We start from the raw sequence: 22,651 nt of genomic DNA on the forward strand, positions 1-22,651 counted from the left end.
AAATACAGTAATAAATGTATTATTCATTGTTTGTTCATGTTAATTAATACATTAACTAACATTAACTAATGGAACCTTATTCTAAAGTGTTACCCTGAAATCTTCTCTTTTAGCCTAACTATTTCCCTGCATTTATCACATGTGAATCCCTCATCAGCGACAGAGATAGATAAACTATACATGTGGCAAGAGGTGCAAATAACGATAGCAGGAGAAGCCATTACTTACCGTGCTTGATGAAATATTCTTACTGCGGTTGTTTGATGAAATTGTGAAAAACTGAAGCGAGAGAGAGGAGAGGAGAAAAGAAAATGCTAATGACAAGCTAACGAGTGCTAACGCTTTGCAGGTGTACTGCATTCATGGATATAAAATACAAGTGAACGATCAAAGTTAATCTGATAAGATTGATCGATAATATCAGAAATATGGTGTGAATTAAGTTATATTTTACCACTTAAAAAAAACAGAGAGTGATAGTAAGATAAAGATTCTAGAGAAAAAATAAAATAAAAACAGCTACACGGAGCAACGATTAGCTACAGAAATGCCAACAGGAAGTAGAGAAAACACATATCCAGAATCAATAACAGTCACAAGCAGAGGTCGGAGCAGACGGCAAAGAATCAAAATCAAACACGGGAAGAACAAACACAGGAAAAACGCTCTGAAATTCTAGACAGAACTAAACAAGACTTCGCAGAGAGTTGGCGTGAGTGTGCTGCTTATATGTGTGTGTTTTAGACTGCCAACAGAAAAGCCATGCTCCAGCAAATTAACATCAACTGCGGACGATTTGGAGTGCTGCATGAAAAAGAGAGATAAAAGAAAAGAACACATTCACCAGTACAATACAACCACAAGTTTACGTCACAGGACATAACACCCCCACCGTTAAGATTATAAATAACAATAGTTATTTATAATAAACAAGTCACCAATTCAGTTACATTACTGGAAAAAAAATGTTCAAAGGTTATTTTAATCATGAATTGTTAAACCATTTATGACCTAGACAGCGCATCCGCAACAACATTTTCGGAGCCTTTTTTGTAGCGGATGTCAAGATTAAACTCTTGTACAGTGAGAGACCACCTCAAAAGGCGTTGACTTGCATTGGACATGTGCTCAAGAACAATTTACGGGTTATGGTTGGTGTACACTACTATTGGCGCAACACTTGGCGGATGCACTATGCCGAAATCGTCTTCCTCCTCAGTCCCCAGGCATTTGCAGACTTTTATAAAAAGAAGAGGGGATGTCACACAGTGGTAAACATGGTCTTGTTCTAACTTTTTTGAGATGTGTTGATGCCATGAAATTTTAAATCAGCTTATTTTTCCCTTAAAATTATACATTTTCTCAGGTTAAACATTTGATATGTCATCTATGTTGTAGCTATGTTGAGCAGGGCTACCTGCCGGACTTTGTGCCCTTGCTCCCTAATTTGCCTGACTGCCTGATCAGTGTAAAGGAGGAGGTTGGGCCAACGTCTGCGCCCTTCAAGAAATAAGTTGGGCTGTAAGTTGTCTTTTGCGGGTGGAGTATCCACTCTTCTGAGGGAACATTGCTCAGAGACAGCGTGTCCGCTCCTTGGTTCAACATGCCTGGAACATTGAACATAAGTTGAGCTGAGTAAAAAAGAGATGCTCTACTAGAGTAAAGAGGTGCTTCAAGGACAGTCCTCACTGGCGATTTATGTAGGACACTACCATCATACTCTCCGGTCGGACTTGGACGTTGTGTCCCCTTAGGTCTGTCAAGAATGAGTAGCAACTTGTGCTTGATGCATGTTCTCTGGAAGTCCAAAGATAATTTCCTTTGTCTTCTGTTCATTTATAACAAGTGAATTCCCCTCACACCACACCACTCCACTAATCTACACTGTAAAACCCGACAAGTTAACTCAACTCAAATCGTTTGAGTAAACCGATTGCCTTGACTGTAATACCCAACAAGTAAACTTAACTCAAACGGTTTGAGTAAACAGATATCCTTAAGTTATGTTAACTCAAACCGTTTGAGGAAACCGATTGCCTTAAACCATTTAAGTTGAAAAAACTAACAGTTATGAGTACTCTGAACTTAATTCAGTTGAGTTCCCTGAAAGAAGATATACATTGCAATTAAGTGATTAAGTGATTAATTGAGCTTTAGTGATGAACACCTGCTGTCAACAAACATAATTACTGAAGAAAAGAGAGAAAGGAACAACAGCTGACTTCAGACACAGCCTCACTCAAACCTGACAAGTTATGTTAACTCAAACCGTTTGAGGAAACTGATTGCCTTAAACCATTTAAGTTGAAAAAACTAACAGTTATGAGTAATCTGAACTTAATTCAGTTGAGTTCACTGAAAGAAGATATATATTGCAATTAAGTGATTAAGTGATTAACTGAGTGCTGATTGAGAATTAGTGATGAACAGCTGCTGTTAACAAACAGAATCACTGAAGAAAAGAGAAACACACGAACTACTACAACTGACTTCAGACACAGACTTAGATGAAATCAACTGAAATAAAATACATGAAATCTCTCAAGATCTGATTAAACAACCACACAAACAGCATCATCAGCTGCACTTATTAATAACCAGACTGACTTTATTTCTGTCAGACGTCTACAGAAGATCTTATTGAGCATGAACTAAGGTTTAGATGTTGATTTTATTGTTTCATTTGAAGTAACCATGTTAGAGATCAGTGTCTGCTTTAGTTGGGCTCTTGACCCTTGACTTCTGTCTTAGTCTTTTCTCTGGCTGTTATAACCGTGTGTTTCTAAAACATATTTGTTGTAACTCAAAAGCCCAGAAGAAAAGCCATCAGGTGTTAACCTGTATCTAGATGTAGGTTGTTATACTTCATACAGGTGATGATAATTATTCATTATTGTTCACAAATATTGATCTGTACAGAGTCTAATCTCTGAGGAAACAAATGTGTAATTAGTAGAAGTGAATCTAATACAAGTGACCCTAAGAGTCTGTGATAATCAGTTAATATAAAAATGGCTTCATAAACATTTTGTACACATACATTTGTCTTCTATTCCAGTAGTTGGTCAGACACAGACATCAATAATCAGAATATGAACCTCAACAATGGTGACAAAAAAACATGCTGCAGTGCATGCTGGGTACTATTGTAGTACAAAACTCATCCATGGCTCCCAGCATGCTCTGCAGCTTTTTTTTTTTTTTTTTTTTTTATGGTCACCATTGTTGAGGTTCATAATCTGATTATTGATGTCTGTGTGTGACTGTTTGACACCGTAGAAGACCACACTGTTTGGAAAGTCTTTGTATTAACTGATTATTACAGAACCACTGGCTCTTAGAATCACTTTCACTATAATCAATCAAATTACACAACACCTATTTCATCAGAGATTAGACTCCTAGCAGTTCAATAATTGATGATTATCATCACCGATATAAAGTATAACAACCTACATCTAGATACAGGTTAACACCTGATGGCATTTCTTCTGGGCTTTTGAGTTACAACAAATATGTTTTAGAAACACACGGTTATAACAGCCAGAGAAAAGACTAAGACAGAAATCAAGGGTCAAGAGCCCAACTAAAGCAGACACTGATCTCTAACATGGTTACTTCAAATGAAACAATAAAATCAACATCTAAACCTTAGTTCATTCTCAATAAGATCTTCTGTAGACGTCTGACAGAAATAAAGTCAGTCTGGTTATTAATAAGTGCAGCTGGTGATGCTGTTTGTGGGGTTGTTTAATCAGATCTTGAGAGATTTCATGTATTTTATTTCAGTTGATTTCGTCTAAGTCTGTGTCTGAAGTCAGTTGTAGTAGTTCTTGTGTTTCTCTTTTCTTCAGTGATTCTGTTTGTTAACAGCAGCTGTACATCACTAATTCTCAATCAGCACTTAGTTAATCACTTAATTATTTGAATGCAAAGTTTTAAAACTTACAGGGTTTAAATCAAGGCAATCTGTTTACTCAAACGGTTTGAGTTAAGTTTACTTGTCAGGTTTTACAGTGTATCCATACAATACTGATGCATGCTGAAATCATTTTCAATTGCCTATAAAGACAATAGCACTGTGTCTTCCAGGAACTTAAATACGAATGTATCTACAATGTCACAACTCATACACCCTTGAGGCACTCCTGAACAAGTGACTATGGAATTTTATTATGTCTGATTATTTCTAACTATCTGTGTTCAACCTATCAAAAATGTATTAAATTTTAAATTTTAATTTAATTTAATTTTCTTTCTCAGGTTTACTGCTTTTCAGCTTGTAAATATAAGTTGGTACAAGATGTACCATATTATGATCAGAATTTGCAATTGGTGGTCTTATCTTTGACACATATGCACTATCCACATTATTCCCCAATAACAGCCTAGAACATCATCCACCATGTACTCTACTGACTTACATAATGAGTTGCTTTGATAAAATTTATTCAAGTTAGATCAGCCTGTGATTTAATTTTTTTTTACTTAGATTTTTGATGTGATTTGAATCCAGCCAAATGACCATTGTCACATAATTTTATTCTCAATGAATTAGACAATGCATTCAAGTAAAAATATTAAATGCATTGAGACTCAGTGTGTAATTTTAGTATTAAAAGTATAATAAAGGCATGTTATAGATTTTACACACCTGTCTAGATTTTGCATTTTTTTTATAGTAATCATAAAAATATTATATATTTTTTAATAAAAACGTAGACCTTTCAAATGATTCATAGATATATGCCACCCTGTTAATAGGCCACCCTGCAGTTTTACATCAAATAAGATGGTTTGTCTTTATACAGGCTGCAGGGTATACATTAACTGTACACTAAATTCAATAGCATTTAAAATATATTGTGACAAGTGCTCTGTTCCACTCAACACATTTTCTCATATAATTTATCAATTAAACACCTACTGATTGAGACTGAAAATATTTTTGTAGGTTACCATTATTACTAACAATTATTTGTATACATTTATTTATATGTAATAATTAATAAATAATTGATGATTTATGATAATGTTTAACTTTTTTAACTTTTGAAAAATATGTAAATAATTATCATTTATGTTATTCTAATGAATATTAATACAAAATTTCAAACAAAACACCCATACACCTAGAATTACACAATGGAAAACAAATGAGTTTAATGCACCATAATAAAGATCCATCATTTACTAATTTTGCCATGCCTAATGTCCACCAGGGGGAGACGCATTTTGACTCAGGCTCTTTATTTAGTATTGAGTTTTCATTCTACAAACAAATATTAAAACGTGTCAGTACCCATACTTTGCATTAACTGGTCACTATTCATGACCTTGGAAACCTTTAAGATGAATTTTGCATCCTATTTTCATATATTTTACATTTAAAAATCTTCCCATTGTTCAAGGCATTTTTTATTTCTGTGTATCCTGGTGTGATAAGTATCATCCTCCAAACATTCAGAACATATATCACAGTGTATGTGCTTGCTTTTGAAGCCATTAACAGGCAGTAAAGTTACATTAGTTATAAGAAAGTATTTGCCAACTTGAAAGCTTCAATTCAACATGCTTCATTAATCTTTATATTTGACTAATGCTGCATCAGGAACAATAAGTGGGTAATACTGCCATCAAAAAAGTTTATTTCTATATTTTGAATTGCATGAATAATTCCATTTTACTTACTAGCCTCCTTTTTATTACGACATAGGGCTTACATTTGACCAATATGTAGCTGTTTTTTTTTTTTTTTTTTTTAGCTGTGGACAGTGGTTTGACAATGTTATGCAAAGCAAAAACTTAGTTTGCATGACATTCATTATATTTGCATGTAAACACAAAATAACACCCTGGCAGTCAAATTTGTGATGAATAATGTACTCAGGAATAATTATTTATTTATTTTTTTAATATAAAACATATCAGGTGGAGGCAAGATGTCACATGATTTATATGTTGTAATTTAATTTATTACTATTTTAATTACAATTTCTGTTGGCAAAAATAATGTGATATTTGATCATATAAAAATGGTATAATTATGTTGTATTGTTAAGTAGCTACAGAAGATGATCTGTAACAAACTCACTTATAAATTACGACTTTTTAATGATGAAGTGATTGCATAAGCTTTAAATGCAGTGAGGTAAGTTTAGTGATGATATGAGACGCTGACCTGGGATCAGTAGGTTGAGTGTGGAGTGTCACTTCCTGTTAGTGCAGAGAGAGGCAGTGCTGAGTTAAAGACACCGAAACACAGACACATCACAGCAAAAAATAGCGAGGGAAGAGAGAAGCAGATGATCAGTTTCAGTCGCTTCTCTGATTTTTAAATATTGATCATGAATTTGTCGTGAAAATCCGACTGAATCTGTCGCTCGTGTGTGTAAAGGAGGCAAAACGAAACCTTTTTTTTCCTCGTGCCGCACGGATTTCTCGCCCTTTTTTCAGTTCGCTACACTTAAAAATCATCATTACAGGACACATTTTAGATATTATTATTATTTACTGTGTATTTTGGGAGAGAGAGGATTTTGAACATGGGATGTTTGGGTAACAGCAAGACAGAAGATCAGCGCATCGACGAGAAGGCGCAACGAGAGGCGAATAAAAAGATCGAGAAACAGTTACAGAAAGAGAGACAGGCGTACAAAGCCACACACCGCCTTCTCTTATTAGGTAAGACGGGATTGTATAACCAATACATACACACACACACATACATATATATGTGTATGTATATATATGTGTGTATGTATGTATGTGTGTGTGTGTGTGTGTGTCAGCAAACTTCGATCAGACATGTGGATAACGTTACATCTTCATCATCATCATCATCATCATGGATAATTTCTCCATGGCCCTGAAATGATCATATTTCAACTATGCACCATTGTATGTCTTTTTTCTATGCTTTTTAAGGCGCAGGGGAATCCGGGAAGAGCACTATAGTCAAACAGATGCGGATTCTGCACGTCAACGGCTTTAACGCAGAGTGAGTGTGTGTTTATTTAGCGTTATTTACTGACACCGGGCCTTTACTGTGTTTATTATAAAGGATGCTGCATTTATGTTAGAATGTTGACAGATGCCTCTGCGTTGGGTGCGTTTCAATGGCTTGTCGCTAACGTTAAACCTCGTGAGCAGCCTACTTGTACAGTATTTTTGGTTATCATAGGCGTGTGTAGCATTTTGGGCCTTATTTTTGAGTCATCGACGCATGAAAAATTCTTTGAGTCTCAAAGAAGAAACCCCACAACATTTTTGGGATAGGTGTGCAGCATTTTCAGCATCATTTATGAACTGCGTACCCAGACGGCATTTCTGGCGCATGTAGTCTAATGTTTTCTGTTGTTTACCTAGAGAAGTATCCTTTGGCCTTATCTCATGGCAGAAAGAACGGTTAGATAATAAATGGATTGATTCGATCAGACTTTGAGTACTACTATCGTCACATTAGTGAATTATGGATAATTTATTTTTACACTCTTTATTTAGAGATTATTATTTATTCTTTAATGCCACTTGTGTCCTATTTTCTTTCTACTCTGTTCAGAGAAAAGAAGCAAAAAATATTGGATATTCGGAAAAATGTCAAGGACGCAATTGTCGTAAGTCTTTTTTGTAAATTTAAATTGGTTTATCTCTAGGAGTTGTGTTTTGGTGGTTACTGTGATTTAATTTATCCCACATTCAGCTTGCTTTAACACCACTGTTTCCATATTTCAGACGATAGTATCTGCTATGAGCACCTTAACGCCCCCGGTGTCAATTGCCAACCCGTCCAATCAGCCTAGAGCAGAGTACATCAAAAGTATAGCTCCGCTCTCAGATTTTGACTACACAGAGGTAAGACACCACATCTTAATCTGTAACAGCACAAAGCGGAATAGCTAAAAAGAAATCATATAATTGTTGATCATAGAATTGTTGGTTCTTTTGTTGATTAGTAGTTCTGTTTAAGTGTGTCATGGTTGAAGTGGTCCACAAATTTCCTTTTAAATCCTGTTAGTGGTTCAGACACGTACTTCTTAATGTATTCTCTGCAATAGATTCTTACACGTGATTTGTCAATGTCTGCTCATGGCAACTGATTTAGATGTCAGTCTATGTCATAACATTGTGGGTCATTTGTCTGGTATTTGCGAAGATCACATTAACTACGATAGATTAATTAAATATGTTTGTTAAATGTAACTTTTTTTTTAATACTATTTGGCCTTTTAAAACTAGTCAAAATATGCATACATTTTATTATTAGGGTTTCAAGCATGCAGTGCTGAAACCATATTGTAATTGTTAGGATTTTATTACATTTTTTAAATTATTACTCCTCTTCTCTAAAACTGATCGTGCAGCCCAAACCGTAAGGCCTAGAGAGCTGAAACTTTGTCAGATCGTAGTAGTAGTATTGCTCGCTACTCTGTTAAAACATAGTCAAAACAAAATTTATTCAGACACATTCAACATTTCACATTATCACAGTTAATTCTCTATAGTTTAGAAGAGCATAATAAAATATGACAAGAACTCATAGTTAAACTGTGTCAGAACAAATTCATCTTGATAATGTTATATAACTTTGATAGAAAGGTATGTAATAGATTACGATCAACCAAAAATTATTGAGACAGCTATTTCCGCTATTTATAGTATTTCCACAACTTTCAATATTTAGTCAGGCAACACCTTAGCATTAATGACTGTCTGTAGTCTCCTGGGCATGCTGACATACAGGTTCATGCAAACCTGAACTTAAATTTTTTTTTTTTTTTCCAAACTTGGTCTGAATAATTTTTGGTCCCAAAATTGTATCAGTTTTACTGTTTCCAATTTTTGAAGAATTTTTGTCACAGTTTATTTTGCTATCCTTACTTACATAAATTAGCTAAAGTGTCCTGCACCCAATAGTAAAAAAAATATAAAAAATGATATCTGGTCTCTGAATAATTTTTGGTTTGACTGTATATCCTTTGGTTATTTTCACACTTAATTATGAGTGAAAGTGAAAGTGACATTCAGCCAAGTATGGTGACCCATACTCAGAATTTGTGCTCTGCATTTAACCCATCCGAAATGCACACACACAGAGCAGTGAACACACACACACACACTGTGAGCACACACCCGGAGCAGTGGGCAGCCATTTATGCTGCGGCGCCCGGGGAGCAGTTGGGGGTTCGATGCCTTGCTCAAGGGCACCTAAGTCGTGGTATTGAAGGTGGAGAGAGAGCTATGTTTATGCATATTAAAATGTATTTTACAAGTTTTTGTTAATTTCTTTGTAAATTTTTTTGCTCTATGGTTCATCATGTGTAATTTAATAACATTAGAGCTGCTCCATTGCAGCGAATTAGTACTGTAATTAGGTGCTTTGCTGTAATAATGCAGGGAACCACTTGTTATAAATCTCCTGTGATATTTTTCACACATAGAAGATATTTTTTTTTTATTAATTTTTGTATCTGAAACGTGCAAAACAGCTAAACTTGTGCAACACGTGCATGTTTTTGTACTGGTGTAGAACGAGAGGCACAGTAGTAATGCACTTCCTAGCGCAATGGTCACCAACCTTTTCGAGCCTAAGATCACATCCAAAGTCCAAATGTAAACCAAGATATACCACTTGCAGAAAATTATTAAAAAAGGGTCACAATGTAAGTTTCTACTCAGACATTCTTTTTGCCTGTTAGTCACTAGCAAATTATTTAACTATACAAATAGTATACAAATAGTATATAAATAGTATATAACTATACAAATAGTATATAACTAGTCAAACTGTCAACTATAATTCAACATTTTAAACAATAATATAACATTAAGTATTTCCACAGGCTTATTACTCGTATATAAACACAATAATCAGTCAATTACAGGCCTAAGACAATAATGTACTGTTTTACTTTGCCTTTAAGAACATATTTCAAACACTTAATACTGAATGTTTAACACTATATTCATTGCATAAATAATCTACATAGACAACCTTAATCTCTAATAACTCTAGTAATGTTCTGTTGTCGGTGTTAAATTTTCATGGGAAACAGTATGCCAAATGTTTATTGAAGTGTAACTCTTGAATGGAATGTGACATCTTCACCAAACTCTTTATGAACTGGTGTATGAACTCAATCTTTGGTCAAATAAAAAAAAGTGCAGGTTTGCCACTTGGTGGTGCAATACACGGCACCATTAACTCCACCATAATGATCTTCTCTCCCCCTGGAGACGACATGATGATGTCAGGCTTTAGAGTTGTGGACAATACTACCTCGGGGAAGTGGAGTTTCCTGCCGAGATCAACCTCCATTTCCCATCCCTGGGCTGACTACAGGAGATTCTGCCTGGCTTGGCTGTGGACGATAGGTCTTTGGCCCTCTTTCACAAAGGCAATGCTGCTCAACAGTGGTCTTTCTTTGGCTAGCTGTTTCTTCCTCCTTTCTTGCTCCAGGATGTCTGTCTGCAAGCTCTGCCAACACCTTGTAGTGGCACGACCTATATCTCCCCTATGTCAAAGTGGTCTTACAACCTGACAGAATGTGGGCCATTGTTCTTTTCCCACCACACAACCTGCACAGTGGGCCCTCTCTCATCCCCCATTTGTGCAAGTTGACTGGGGTTTGCAAGGTGTCGTAAACTGCTCGGAGTAGAAAAGACATACTGAAGACATACCACCACAGTTCACTCCATGTGATTGCTCTCTTAGGGAGGTTCCACCTCGTCCAGGCGCCTTGGGTTGCGAGCTCGATGGATTTTGCTCTTCTCGCTTCTTCCTCAAGGTTTCAGACTTCATCCAAGATCATGGTTCTTATCTCCCTAGGGGTGGACTTTGACCACTGCTGAAAATATGCTGTTCCTATACCCTGTCTTCCAATGCAAGGATTTCCGATGATATCTTTGGTCATAAGGGAACATTCTGCCTGGTTTATTGCTGTGCTGGCGGCCCACTTGCAGCCAGATTTTGTCCTGACTCCTGCTTCTCTGGTGACAGGGGAAGCTGGAGCTGGTCTGACCTCATGTAGAGCCCCAAGGATGTAAAGCCCAGGGGTATTCCCAACCATCTTCTAAGGTCTCTTGTTGAACTTCCTCTCCATTGCTTCTACAGTGGATAGAAGCACCTCACATACTCACATGAGTCTCGGGAGCAGGCCATGTTGGTAGATCCAGCACTTGTGCATCCTGGCACTATCCCCTTCTCCACCGGCTGCCACTTTGTCATGCATTTAGCAGACTGGAATTGTAGTTTGATGTCTCTCAGGTAGCTGGTTGTCATACTCTGGATGTTATATGGGATATGTTAGTAGTCCAAAGCGACTTGGATCAAGTTATGGGGAATAGACCCATATGCGTTTGCAAAGTCACTCAAGACAACTGTTAGGCTGCCTTTCTTCTCCTTTGCTTCTTGGATAAGTTGGCTGAGTACCCCTGTATGCTCCAAGTATCCGGAAAACCCTTCGACACCACCCTTCTGGATAGAGGTGTTAATACATGCATTCTGGGTCATGTAAGCACTCATTCTCTTTGCAAGCACGGCAAATAAAATCTTTCCCTCCACGCTTAGTTGGGAAATAGTTCGAAACTGGCTGATCTGTGTGGATCCCTGTTCTTTAGGTACAAAGCACCCTTCCGCCCTTCTCCAGCTTGTTGGAATGGTTCCCTTGGACCAAATTACCTGCATAAGCTTCCATAGCCTTTGGAGGAGCTTGGGGCATTTTTTTGTGTACTTTGTACGGTATACCGCTGGGACCTGGAGCGTGCTTGACTACCTCTTGAACCTCTCTCCATGATGGACACTCTATGCTTAGGGATTTTGTGGGTGGGTCGATGATTTCCATCCAGGGCATCGTCTCTTGTAGGGTCACTGAATGCCTCCTCAACAGACTGCTCCACCACATCTTTGGAACTTTTTAGAGTCCCAGACCTCGCCTCCCCCAGAAGTGATTTGGTGAAGTGGTAAGAATCCTTTATAAACTGGACTCGAGCAGCTTCCTGCTTCTTCTTGAACCTCTCAGCTCTTCTTATTCTGATGAGCTGCTTGAATTCCTTCCTCAGGGTTTTGATCTCCTTCCTAAAGTTGTTTGATCTTTCTTTCTCTTCTGTTTTCCTGATTCTCGGGTCTTGCTTTATTCTCTTTCCTTGGCACTGTTCCAAAGCGTTCCTTTGCCACATTATAGGTGAAGGCTGTCAGTAAATCCCACCTTTCTTTCTGATGATCCAGCTTGAACTGCTGCAAGCACTTTGTCCAGATCTTCATCCAACATGGACCACTCCTTCCCTTAACTCATTTTGGGCCACTTGATTCTTTCCTTTTTTGGCTGGGGTTGGCTTTCACTTCACAGGTCTGCCCTGTCATTTTTAATAAGTGTAATTTCTTGCCTTATAAATGGGGTTGGGACCATCAGTTGTGTTGTGTGGATACACAGCTAATAGTCCTACTGAATAGACTGTTAGAATTTGTATTATGGCAAGAAAAAAGCAGCTAAGTACAGGAAAACGAGTGGCTATCATTACTTTAAGAAATGAAGGTCAGTCAGTCCGAAAAATTGGGAAAACTTTGAAAGTGTCCCCAAGTGCAGTCACAATAACCACCAAGCGCTACAAAGAAACTGGCTCACATGCGGACCGCCCCAGGAAAGGAAGACCAAGAGTCACCTCTGCTGTGGAGGAATAAGTTCATCCGAGTCACCAGCCTCAGAAATCGCAGGTTAACAGCAGCTCAGATTAGAGACCAGGTCAATGGCACACGGGGTTCTAGCAGCAGACACATCTCTAGAACAACTGTTAAGAGGAGACTGTGTTGAATCAGGCCTTCATGGTAGAATATCTGCTAGGAAACCACTGCTAAAGAAAGGCAACAAGCAGAAGAGACTTGTTTGGTCTAAAGAACACAAGGAATGGACATTAGACCAGTGGAAATCTGTGCTTTGGTCTGTTGAGTCCAAATTTGAGATCTTTGGTTCCAACCACCGTGTCTTTGTGCGACGCAGAAAAGGTGAACGGATGGACTCTACATGCCTGGTTCTGGCCACCACAGCGTTTTGCAGCGGCATGCTATTCCATCCGGTTTGCGTTTAGTTGGACCATCATTTATTTTTCAACAGGACAATGACTCTTTGAATGAGAAGGTGTGTCCAAACTTTTGGTCTGTACTGTATGTATGATGTTAAAGGTGCAAAAACGTTTTTCAATAAAGTAACACAAGCTATTTTGTTTTCCCATTTATTGAGTCTCTTGTCCCCATATTGGGAGAAATCAGAACTACAGAGGCATTGTGTGCACTGTGTGAACATGATGTAGTTGTAGACTAAATATGATTGTGCATGAATTCATCCTACTTGCAAAAAACAGATTTAGTATTCGTCAAAATTTATTAAAACCGTGAAATGCAAATTCAGAATATGACTTAAACCTATATATAATTAAATATGTTAAATAACACAAATGTATCTAATCCCATTTTATTAACTAATGTCTTTGCTGCTGACCTTTGATGATCCAGTTCAACTATACTAATAAGCAAAAATGACTTTAGATAAACTAACAATTGTGCTTCATTGTTGTTGTTTTTTATTGCTGAAGAGTGTTGAACCTAGGCATGGACCAGTATGAGATTTTGACTGTATGATAACCTTAAGCAAAAATACCACGGTTTCACAGAATTTGTCACAGCTCTAAAATGTGTTATTTTTAAATGAATGGGTAAAAAAAAAAGCAAAATCCTCTGGACACAATATATTTTGTTTTTGAGCAACATACTATTAGAAACAGAATTAGTTTATTTTAACTAAACATTTTTTTAAACTCGCACATTTCAGTGTTTACGAATAGATTAAATGATACAGGACAAATTTAATCTTGACAAAACTATGTATTATTTTAAAGATCTATGGAAAGCTTATAAAGACTGTATTTGCTACATTTGTGTAAGCAGTACACATAAAAAAACATGAACAATGGAAACGCTGTACATGGGTCAAAGACGAAAAAGAGTTTAAGCATAAAAAAAAGTGTAATACTGCTTTAAACTGTTGTAGTTTTTCCCCCAAAAAATGCAAAAAGTTTTCTGTTTTATTTAATTGCAGTTTTGTTTTTCTGAGCAAAAAATAAATATCATACATTTACCCTGATTAACAGAAGACACCCAGTAAAATGTCATTCAGTGTAACAATCTTGTCAGGCATATTTACAAAAATAAATAAATTAATGACATATTAAAAGACTAATTACTTTCACCCCAAATTCTAATGAGTTGTAATTTGACATTTTTAACATTTGCCACTATCCTAGGTTTTGCCTATTTGTCAGTAAGAATTTTTTACTAATTTAAAACGCAATAAAATTTAGTATGCCCCATTATTCTTTTAGATATTTTAATATGTACACGTAAGAATAAGCATGTTGTTTGAATTTTTGCATAAATATTGTGTTACACTGAATGACAGTGTAACATTATTTCAACCAAATTTTGACATTTTATTCTCCAAAAACTTATTTGAAACATTAAAAGTAGAAATTTTACTTAAATTAAATGTGCTTTCTATGGACACAAAATCACTTTTGTACATTTCTTTTGATGCGAACATCTTAACGTCTTTGACCCACATACCAGATCCATCGTAATAATGAGTCATAAACACATCCACAGCTGTGATTCCCGGTTTAGTTAAGAGGTAAGGGTCCACTGAACGACATCTCATGGAGCACGTTTAGTCCAACGAAGCAATAACATTGTAATATGGATCATAATTGCTTTGTTTACGTTTCAGTTCTTCACGGACACAATTGTATGTGTCCATTATGGAATAACTCATACTCGTGCTTATTGATCTTGATAATGTTATATAGTTTGTCAAGAATAAATTTGTACCATTTCATTTTTTATGAACACTGACACGTGTGAATTGAGGGGTGTTAAGGATGCCTACGTCAGGATGCAGGCTAACAGGTTAATAATAACCCAATTTAAAGCAAAAACAGAATTTTCTGACAAACTTTGTGAAATTATACTACAAACCTGAATGAAACAAACAGCAGAAGCTCTGAATGAGATGCATATTCACTTTCTGACTGCAGGAGGCTCCTCTGGAGCACCAGATACAGACCAGATACAATGTTTCCTTGGTTGCGGCTGTAAACAAAGCTGCACTGAAACACTGCTTTAATATGAACTAAACAGAGACGAGATGAAAAGAAAATACCCCGTAAACTTTTCAGAAAACAGTCAGTTCCCCTCCGAAACCCTATAGATTGTGTATCATGAACCGTGAGTGATCTGCCTGCTACAGTATTTTTCTCTGTGCATCCGTCTTCAGCATCTCTGGGCTGTGTTAACAGGTATTAACAGACTTCATATTTTTACATAAATTACATTTTGGAAAATTATTGGATTGCAACAGAGTCTGTGCAAGTCCAGAACAGAGAGTTGCAATTAGGCAAAAAACCATCCAGTTACCGATCACGTCAAGGTCAAAGTATACTTCGGCTGTCCGCGCACCATCAGCATTACATTTATTTTTCTCATCTAAAGGGCCGTGGACAGCCGTGTACCCTGTGGTACTGTGCATGTGTCAAGCTCATCTGTCCGTGCTTATCTGTGGATGAGTATACTTTTGAAAGCTGTGCGCAAGAAGAAAATGAGTATGGAATATGCAGAAAGAGTATGGTGCAAATCAAAATCCTACTCACCTTAATGTATTACCTTAATTGCTGCTCTCTTCAACTCTCACATGCTCTTTAAAAGCATTCTCCCTCCTTTGTCCTTCTCCTCCTCCCACTCCTTCATCAACTCTAGCAGCTGACGACTTTGCCACATTCTTCATTAATAAAATTACAAACCTCAGTGCACAATTTGCCACACCAAAAACTGTCAAAAACGTATTACCAGCAAACATACACTCGTTTACATCCTTCTTTCCACTTTCTGTGGCAGAAATCTCTAAACTCATCCTTTCCGATCATCCTACTACTTGTCCACTTGATCGTATTCCATCTCATCTTTTTCAAGCCATTTCTCCTGCCATTGTACCTGCTCACACTCACATCGTTAACACATCCCTTCACACTGGTGTTTTTCAGGGTTGTATGACCTCACTTCTTAAAGGGGGGGTGAAATGCTATTTCATGCATACTGAGTTTTTTACACTGTTAAAGAGTTGGATTCCCATGCTAAACATGGACAAAGTTTCACAAATTAAGTTGTACGTTTGAAGGAGTATTTTTGTTCCAAAAAAACCTCTTCCGGTTTGTCACAAGTTTCGGAAAGTTTTTTTCGAGTATGGCTCTGTGTGACGTTAGATGGAGCGGAATTTCCTTATATGGGTCCTAAGGCACTTCTGCCGGAAGAGCGCGCGCTCCCGTATAGCGAGGCTGAGCACAAACATTTCACTGATCAGAGCGATTCACTGATCAGAGCGAGAGCGTCGCGAAAAGTCACAAAAGAAGTGTGTTTTTGGTTGCCAGGGCAAGACAACCCTGCACAGATTACCAAAAGAGAAACAGCATCAAGGGACCAGTGGATGGAGTTTATTTTTACAGAGCATCAACGGAGTTGTGCAAGTGTTTTTGTTTGTTCCCTGCAAAAAAGACGACATAAAGTGGAACTTAGTCATTTTGCAAAACCGCTAAGCAAATATATAGTTTCAGTACATACCACATAGAGACGCATTTGCTGATGCTGCTCTTGTTAAATTTCAGCCTCTGGATCTGTGTCACAGCTTCCAAATGCTCTCAACGCGAAAGCCTACTGGCGCTCGTGATTCTTTAGCTCCGCCCACACGTCACGCCTCTAGGCGCTCGTGTTTTTCCGGGAAAAATCGGTACAGACATCTTTCTCTTATAAATATAATAAAAATAAAGACTTTTTGGAGTTATGAAGGGTGCAGTACTACTCTATAGGTACTCAAGATTAACAGGATATTGAGTGAAAACGAGCATTTCACCCCCCTTAAGGGTCTTGACTTTTCCAGATGTATCCAACAAACAAAAATCATACAGCAATGACACTGTATGATGTAGCAAAATAAAAAGCACATCTGAATGCATTACAGTTTCATCATTATCCAGAGCGGCTTACTATAAAAAAAAATTGTGCAACCAAATCATGTTTTGCGCCAGTAAGTGAAAAAGTTAGTCGCGCAAGTGCCACCAGTGGAAAAGGTTAGTGTAGTTCCCTGTGATCCTTTTATAGCCTTTGCAAATCATTGTTCTCTTGTTTTTTTTTTTTTTTTATTGCTTCCGTTGTCCTCATTTTTAAGTCACTTTGGATAAAAGCGTCTGCTAAATTAATTAATGTAATGTAACTTTGAAACTCTAAAATCACAACCAGCCAAATTCAATAGTGAGACCACCCAGTGCTGTTACACTCTGTATTATTTTATATATATTTAAATATCTGTATCTATATTATATAGTAGTGCTACTTGGCCAATCAAATTTGAGGGAAATAAATTGTCAATATAAATGAAAATTATTATTTAAGGATTAATTGATAACGTGTGAAACTAATTTCTTACACATCTCATATAAGCTCCCATTGCTAATTCCAGAATGCCATTGTAGAGCAAGTATTTTAGTTGATATCCTTACAGCGTTTGGGAGCAGCATATCTAATAGCTAATCTAGTAGCTGAAAGTTTAACTGTTATAAAAAACGATGTTACCACGTTGCTACCGAGAAATTGTCATGTAGCTTTTCATTTGTGAACCACTTTTTCGAAAAGGAAAATTGCAGGGCAGCTAGCAATGACACATCGTGCCTAAAAACGCGTGGAAAACGCTAGGCGCGTCTTTCTCCTCCTTTCCAAAGCACTCGGGCAGAAGCGCCTCTGAGGCATCTGCCTTTGCTAAGCAACAATGACGTGCTCTCTCCATGAAGACGCGGAAATTTCAGCAAAGGATAAATGGATTTGCAGCTCTAAAAATCGCTTGCAGTAGGCTATCTCTGCTAGTAAATTTATTTCAAAATTGCAATCCATATACAACTATGATCAGCTGTTCCTTCATCTTGGCTGAGCTTTCAACGTTGTTACGGAAAGGATGAATCTGATTGGTTAGTTCTTGTCACATGACCCACGGTGCGCTTGCAACATTCTGAAAAGTTGAGATGTTTTTACAATTTGCTATATCTAAAACGTACCGAACCGGAGCAGTGGGCAGCCATTTATGCTGCTGAGCATCTGACCGTTTGATTTGAGTAAATGCGGTCAGACGGTTCTGCGCCATTCATTAGCACAGACATGCAGAACATGCAGTATTCATATTTAAATAAACTTTTTACTGCTTAACATTTACAGATATTAGTCCATATCATGATTTGATGTGAGTGCAATGACCTACGTTAGATTAATTCATTCAAAATTTGACAAATTAAGTGAAATTCTTCATTAAACTGTAAATTCCATTTTTATGACTGGATTCCACGATTCCGTCCACCTTTTCTGCATCACGGAAATCATAGGCCCTACAGTAGACATCTGCCTGCTGTTCGCCCGACGCCTTAAAACCGAGGTGTCTCCATATAATGGAGCCACTTGTCCTTTTTTTTTTTTTTTTGACTAGTTCTGTAGCCTACATGCTGGTTGTGGATGACGCCATGTTCACTGAGACAACACGCGAGGGGATGGGGAACAATGTCAAGGAGGCAAGGGGGCGAGCACAGCACAGAGAAGGCAAAAAAGCAAAGTGGCGGAATCAGAATTAAATATAAACAATATATCGATATATACGATATGTCAATCGCCCACCCCTAGACCCCAGTCATATTATGCTATAAAGTGCTTCATGGAAAATTTATTTATTAAAAGATCTTATGGAATGTAGAATATTATCATGTAAGAACAGATGTAGACAGGTTTTATTTTATTTTTTTTACAACAAAATATTTTAGTAGTAAAAGAGCCCTGTGTAGTGTGCAAGCGTTTCAGCTTTTGCTGATAAGAAGTTATGTATGATTTCTAAATAAATGCTTCTTTCAGAACCAAAAAAGTTTGTATTTGGTAACTAGTGGTATAGGGGAGATGGCATGAGTGTGCACAGCCGCGTGTATATTTTTGTGTGTGTGTTTGCTGCTGTTACTTAATTAAAATCTCTCTCTATCGAGTTGCATAGAGCGGTCGGGCTGTCATGAGTTTTATACGGCTGATTCGATCAGAGTTCAAAGTGGCAATCAGTTAACAAAGAAGGCACACACAGTACTTTAAGCATTATTGAACTCTCTTCCTCAGCTGTATGATTATGGTGAAGATGATGGTGATTGTCATTATACAGTTTGACACTGTAAATATTTTGATATTAAAGAGTGAGCCAGTTTAACTCTTAAACTACTCTAAATCTAGCTTAAGTTGCAAAATAAAGTTTTTTTTTTTTTTTTTTTGAGGTGTGATATGATATGATTGATATGACGCGGCATGTGATTTTGTGTGTGTGTGTGTGTGTGTGTGTGTTTGGCTGCAATGTTATCTCCATTAATTAGGCTCTTTATGTAATGGTGTATTGATTTTTGTTAGTAAACACACAGACCAAGCACTAACAGATAAGAGATGATGGGGGTCATCCATCTTTCTGAACCAAACACATGTGTCTACCAAAAGAGAACATGCACAGTGAGGGCAGAATGAAATGTAGGGGGAGGAACTACTGCATCCGAAATCATCTTTACCTGGAAGACTGGCTGTACGTTGTGTTTGTGATACTTTAATTAGGGGTGTAACGGTATTTGTAACGTTATTTGTAAACATATTTGTACTGGGCTTTCAGTTTTGTATGCATATATACAAAAAAAAAAAAACACTTCATGTCTGGAAATTACTTGAAACTCACAGTTTCAGATATATATAAATTTGAAAATATTCTGTCTATTTTATCAGGAAATCAAATAATAAAAGCTATTTTGATGATTGTGACAGGTGTGCCTCGGTTCATTGCACTGCAGAGCATGAGTAAACCTGATCATTCCATCCTCTTATTACTAGGGATGGGTATCGTTAAGGTTTTAACGGTATTACTACTCTTACCGATACTGCTTAACGGTCCAGTACTTTAATGGTATTCTTATCGGTACTTTGTGTTGTGTGTGTGTGTGTGTGTGTTTTTTTAAGAACAAGTTGAGAACAGAATTAACATTGCTTTATTTTTTTATGTAAAATTAATAATGGGCTTGTCTTGGACCAGAGGTGTTAGGAGGAGTTGGTTGGTTCATAGTAGCTGCAGCTTAAAAAAAAAAAAAATATATATATATATATATAAATGATAAAAAGGTTGCAGAATATGGCAATTGGCTATTTTGTAAACTAAGTTGAGGTGCTGTGCATTTAAGTTAGCCAAATAAATGTTTACATTTACATACTGATTTTTCCTTATTTGGAATTTTAAAAACAAGTAGAAAATATGTTGATTTCATTCTCATTTTTCCCAAAAGAAATCAACAGAATTTCTACGTAATGTTAGCAAACCAGGGAGATTTTACATTTATTTTAAATGACGTGAACAACGTTGATTCAACATGATTTTAGCATACATACCTGACGTAGATGGGGCAACAACCAGAGACGAGCTAGCTAGGCAGTCGATACACATAATGCACTTTTGCTTTGATAGATGGCTTGTGTTTGTGCCCTTACATGCAAATGTTGTTTTGCACTTATGACAACGAGGGTTGTCAGCATTAACTCTAGTGAAGTATAACCACACTTTGGAACGTTTTGCTCTCTCCACCATCGTCACTCTTTGTATTAAGCGGGTGTTTTCGTACTGTTATGTGTGTATCGTTCTTGTTTGTGTGTGTGTGTAACTGACAGACAGCCTCCGCGGCGCGCATGCGAGTTCTTGCAGATCTCACAGACAAACGTCTTAATAATATCGCAAATTAGAAATGTTTGGTAAGATAAAATGTGCATGATAACATTGATCAAATCTTTTCGCCATCGTCACTCTTTATTATTAAACAGGAGTTTACGTACAGTTAATGCATGTGCGTGCGCTCGTTGTGGTGTGTGTGTGTGTGTGTGTGTGTGTGACTGACAGACAGTGCATGAGAGTGTTCACACAGATCTCATGGACAAACGTCTTAATATGATCGCACATTAGAAATGTTTGGCGAGATTAAATGTGCACGACAACATTATTAAGCAAAAATACATAGTACATTTATTTTTTTTTTTCTCCAGTACCGAAAGCAGAACCGGTACTGTCAGATCTAACTGATACTACGGTCTTTCATAATTTAGCCCCGGGGCCAGTTTAATACCGGGTTTTGGTACCCATCCCTACTTATTACTAGAATTAGCATGAAATAATCATGATTGTACATCCCAACTGCACAATTTCATCAATAAAACGGCTTCTGAACAATGTCTCATAACTTTATATAACATCAGTGTCCACTAGGGGTGTGCATTTATTAGTGTCAAAAAAATTTGGTATGTAAGGAAATGTTATTTATGAAGCACATTAAACATAGCAAAGCTATCCAAAGTGCTGAACAATGTAAAATAAAATTAAAAGTAAGAGGAAACACAAAAGAACTATACAAGACATATAATACAATAAAACAGCAATGAAGTGAAATTAAAATGCTAAGTAGAAAATATAAGTTTTCAACCTTGATTTAAAAATGTTAATTGAAGGTGCAAGGCGCAGTCTAGAGGCAATTGGTTCCACAGATGGGGGGCCCCCCCATAGTTTTCATACGGGAATGAGGGACAGATAAAAGAGCCCTGTCAGCATATCTTAAAAGTCTGGTAGAGGGCAAAGGGATGATAAGATCTTTAATATAAGATGGAGCTTGATTGTTAAGAGCTTTAAAAACAAACAACAAAATCTTAAACTGAACCCTAAAATGAACTGGAAGCCAGTGAAGAGAAGCTTAAATTGGAGTGACATGGTCATATTTCTTTGCCCCAGTCAGCAGCCTTGCAGCTGCATTTTGTACCAACTGGAGGCGTGAAAGCGATGACTGAGGAAGACCTGAGTACAGTGAATTAAAGTTATCTAAACGTGAGGTGATAAAAACATGAATAACCTTCTCCAAATCCTGAAAAGACAAAAACTATTTAAGTTTGGAGATGACCCATAATTGGTAAAAGCTGTTCCTAATGACAGAATTAATTTGTTTGGAAAAACTTAATTCTGAATCTATGATAAAGCCCAGGTTTCTAACCTGTGAGGAAATAGAGGGGAAGTGATAGCAAAGCTCCTTAATTATATCCTTTCTTATTTTTGGGGGACCAAAAACAATAATTTCTGTTTTGTTCTCATTGAGTTGGAGAAAGTTATTTGATAACCAATTTTTTATATCAGAAACACATTCCAGCAATGGTTGAATGGAATCACCAGCTTTTAGCGGGAGGTACAACTGTGTATCATCCGCATTTAAATGAAAAGAGACAATGTTCTTCCTGATAATATCCCCCAAATGGCGCATATATAAGTTAAAAAGAAGCGGCCCCAGAATAGAGCCTTGAGGTACTTCACTAATAATTGGGGCAGATGATGAGGAAAACTTGCCTAGCTCTACAGAAAATGACTTATCTTTGAGATATGAGCTAAAACATTGTAAGGCTGTGTCCCTGATACCAATCAGATGTTCTAAACTGTACGGGTCTTTTGGTTCGGTATGCATGTGTACTGAACAAATACAGCATCCTTTT

General features: G+C 37.0%; 1 protein-coding gene across 1 annotated transcript in view; it reads left to right on the top strand.

Annotated features, from left to right (window-relative positions):
• The first annotated feature begins 6,221 nt into the window (after positions 1-6,221).
• LOC127946379 (guanine nucleotide-binding protein G(olf) subunit alpha) overlaps positions 6,222-22,651 on the top strand; it is a 312,100-nt gene continuing 295,670 nt past the window's right edge. The window contains exons 1-4 of the mRNA XM_052542918.1: positions 6,222-6,684; positions 6,928-7,000; positions 7,562-7,616; positions 7,735-7,854. Of these exons, the coding sequence (XP_052398878.1) occupies positions 6,546-6,684; positions 6,928-7,000; positions 7,562-7,616; positions 7,735-7,854 (387 nt within the window). The 5' untranslated portion in view covers positions 6,222-6,545. The remainder of the gene's footprint in view (positions 6,685-6,927; positions 7,001-7,561; positions 7,617-7,734; positions 7,855-22,651) is intronic.

This window comes from Carassius gibelio, chromosome A24 (assembly GCF_023724105.1).
Source record: "Carassius gibelio isolate Cgi1373 ecotype wild population from Czech Republic chromosome A24, carGib1.2-hapl.c, whole genome shotgun sequence".
NCBI lineage: Eukaryota > Metazoa > Chordata > Actinopteri > Cypriniformes > Cyprinidae > Carassius > Carassius gibelio.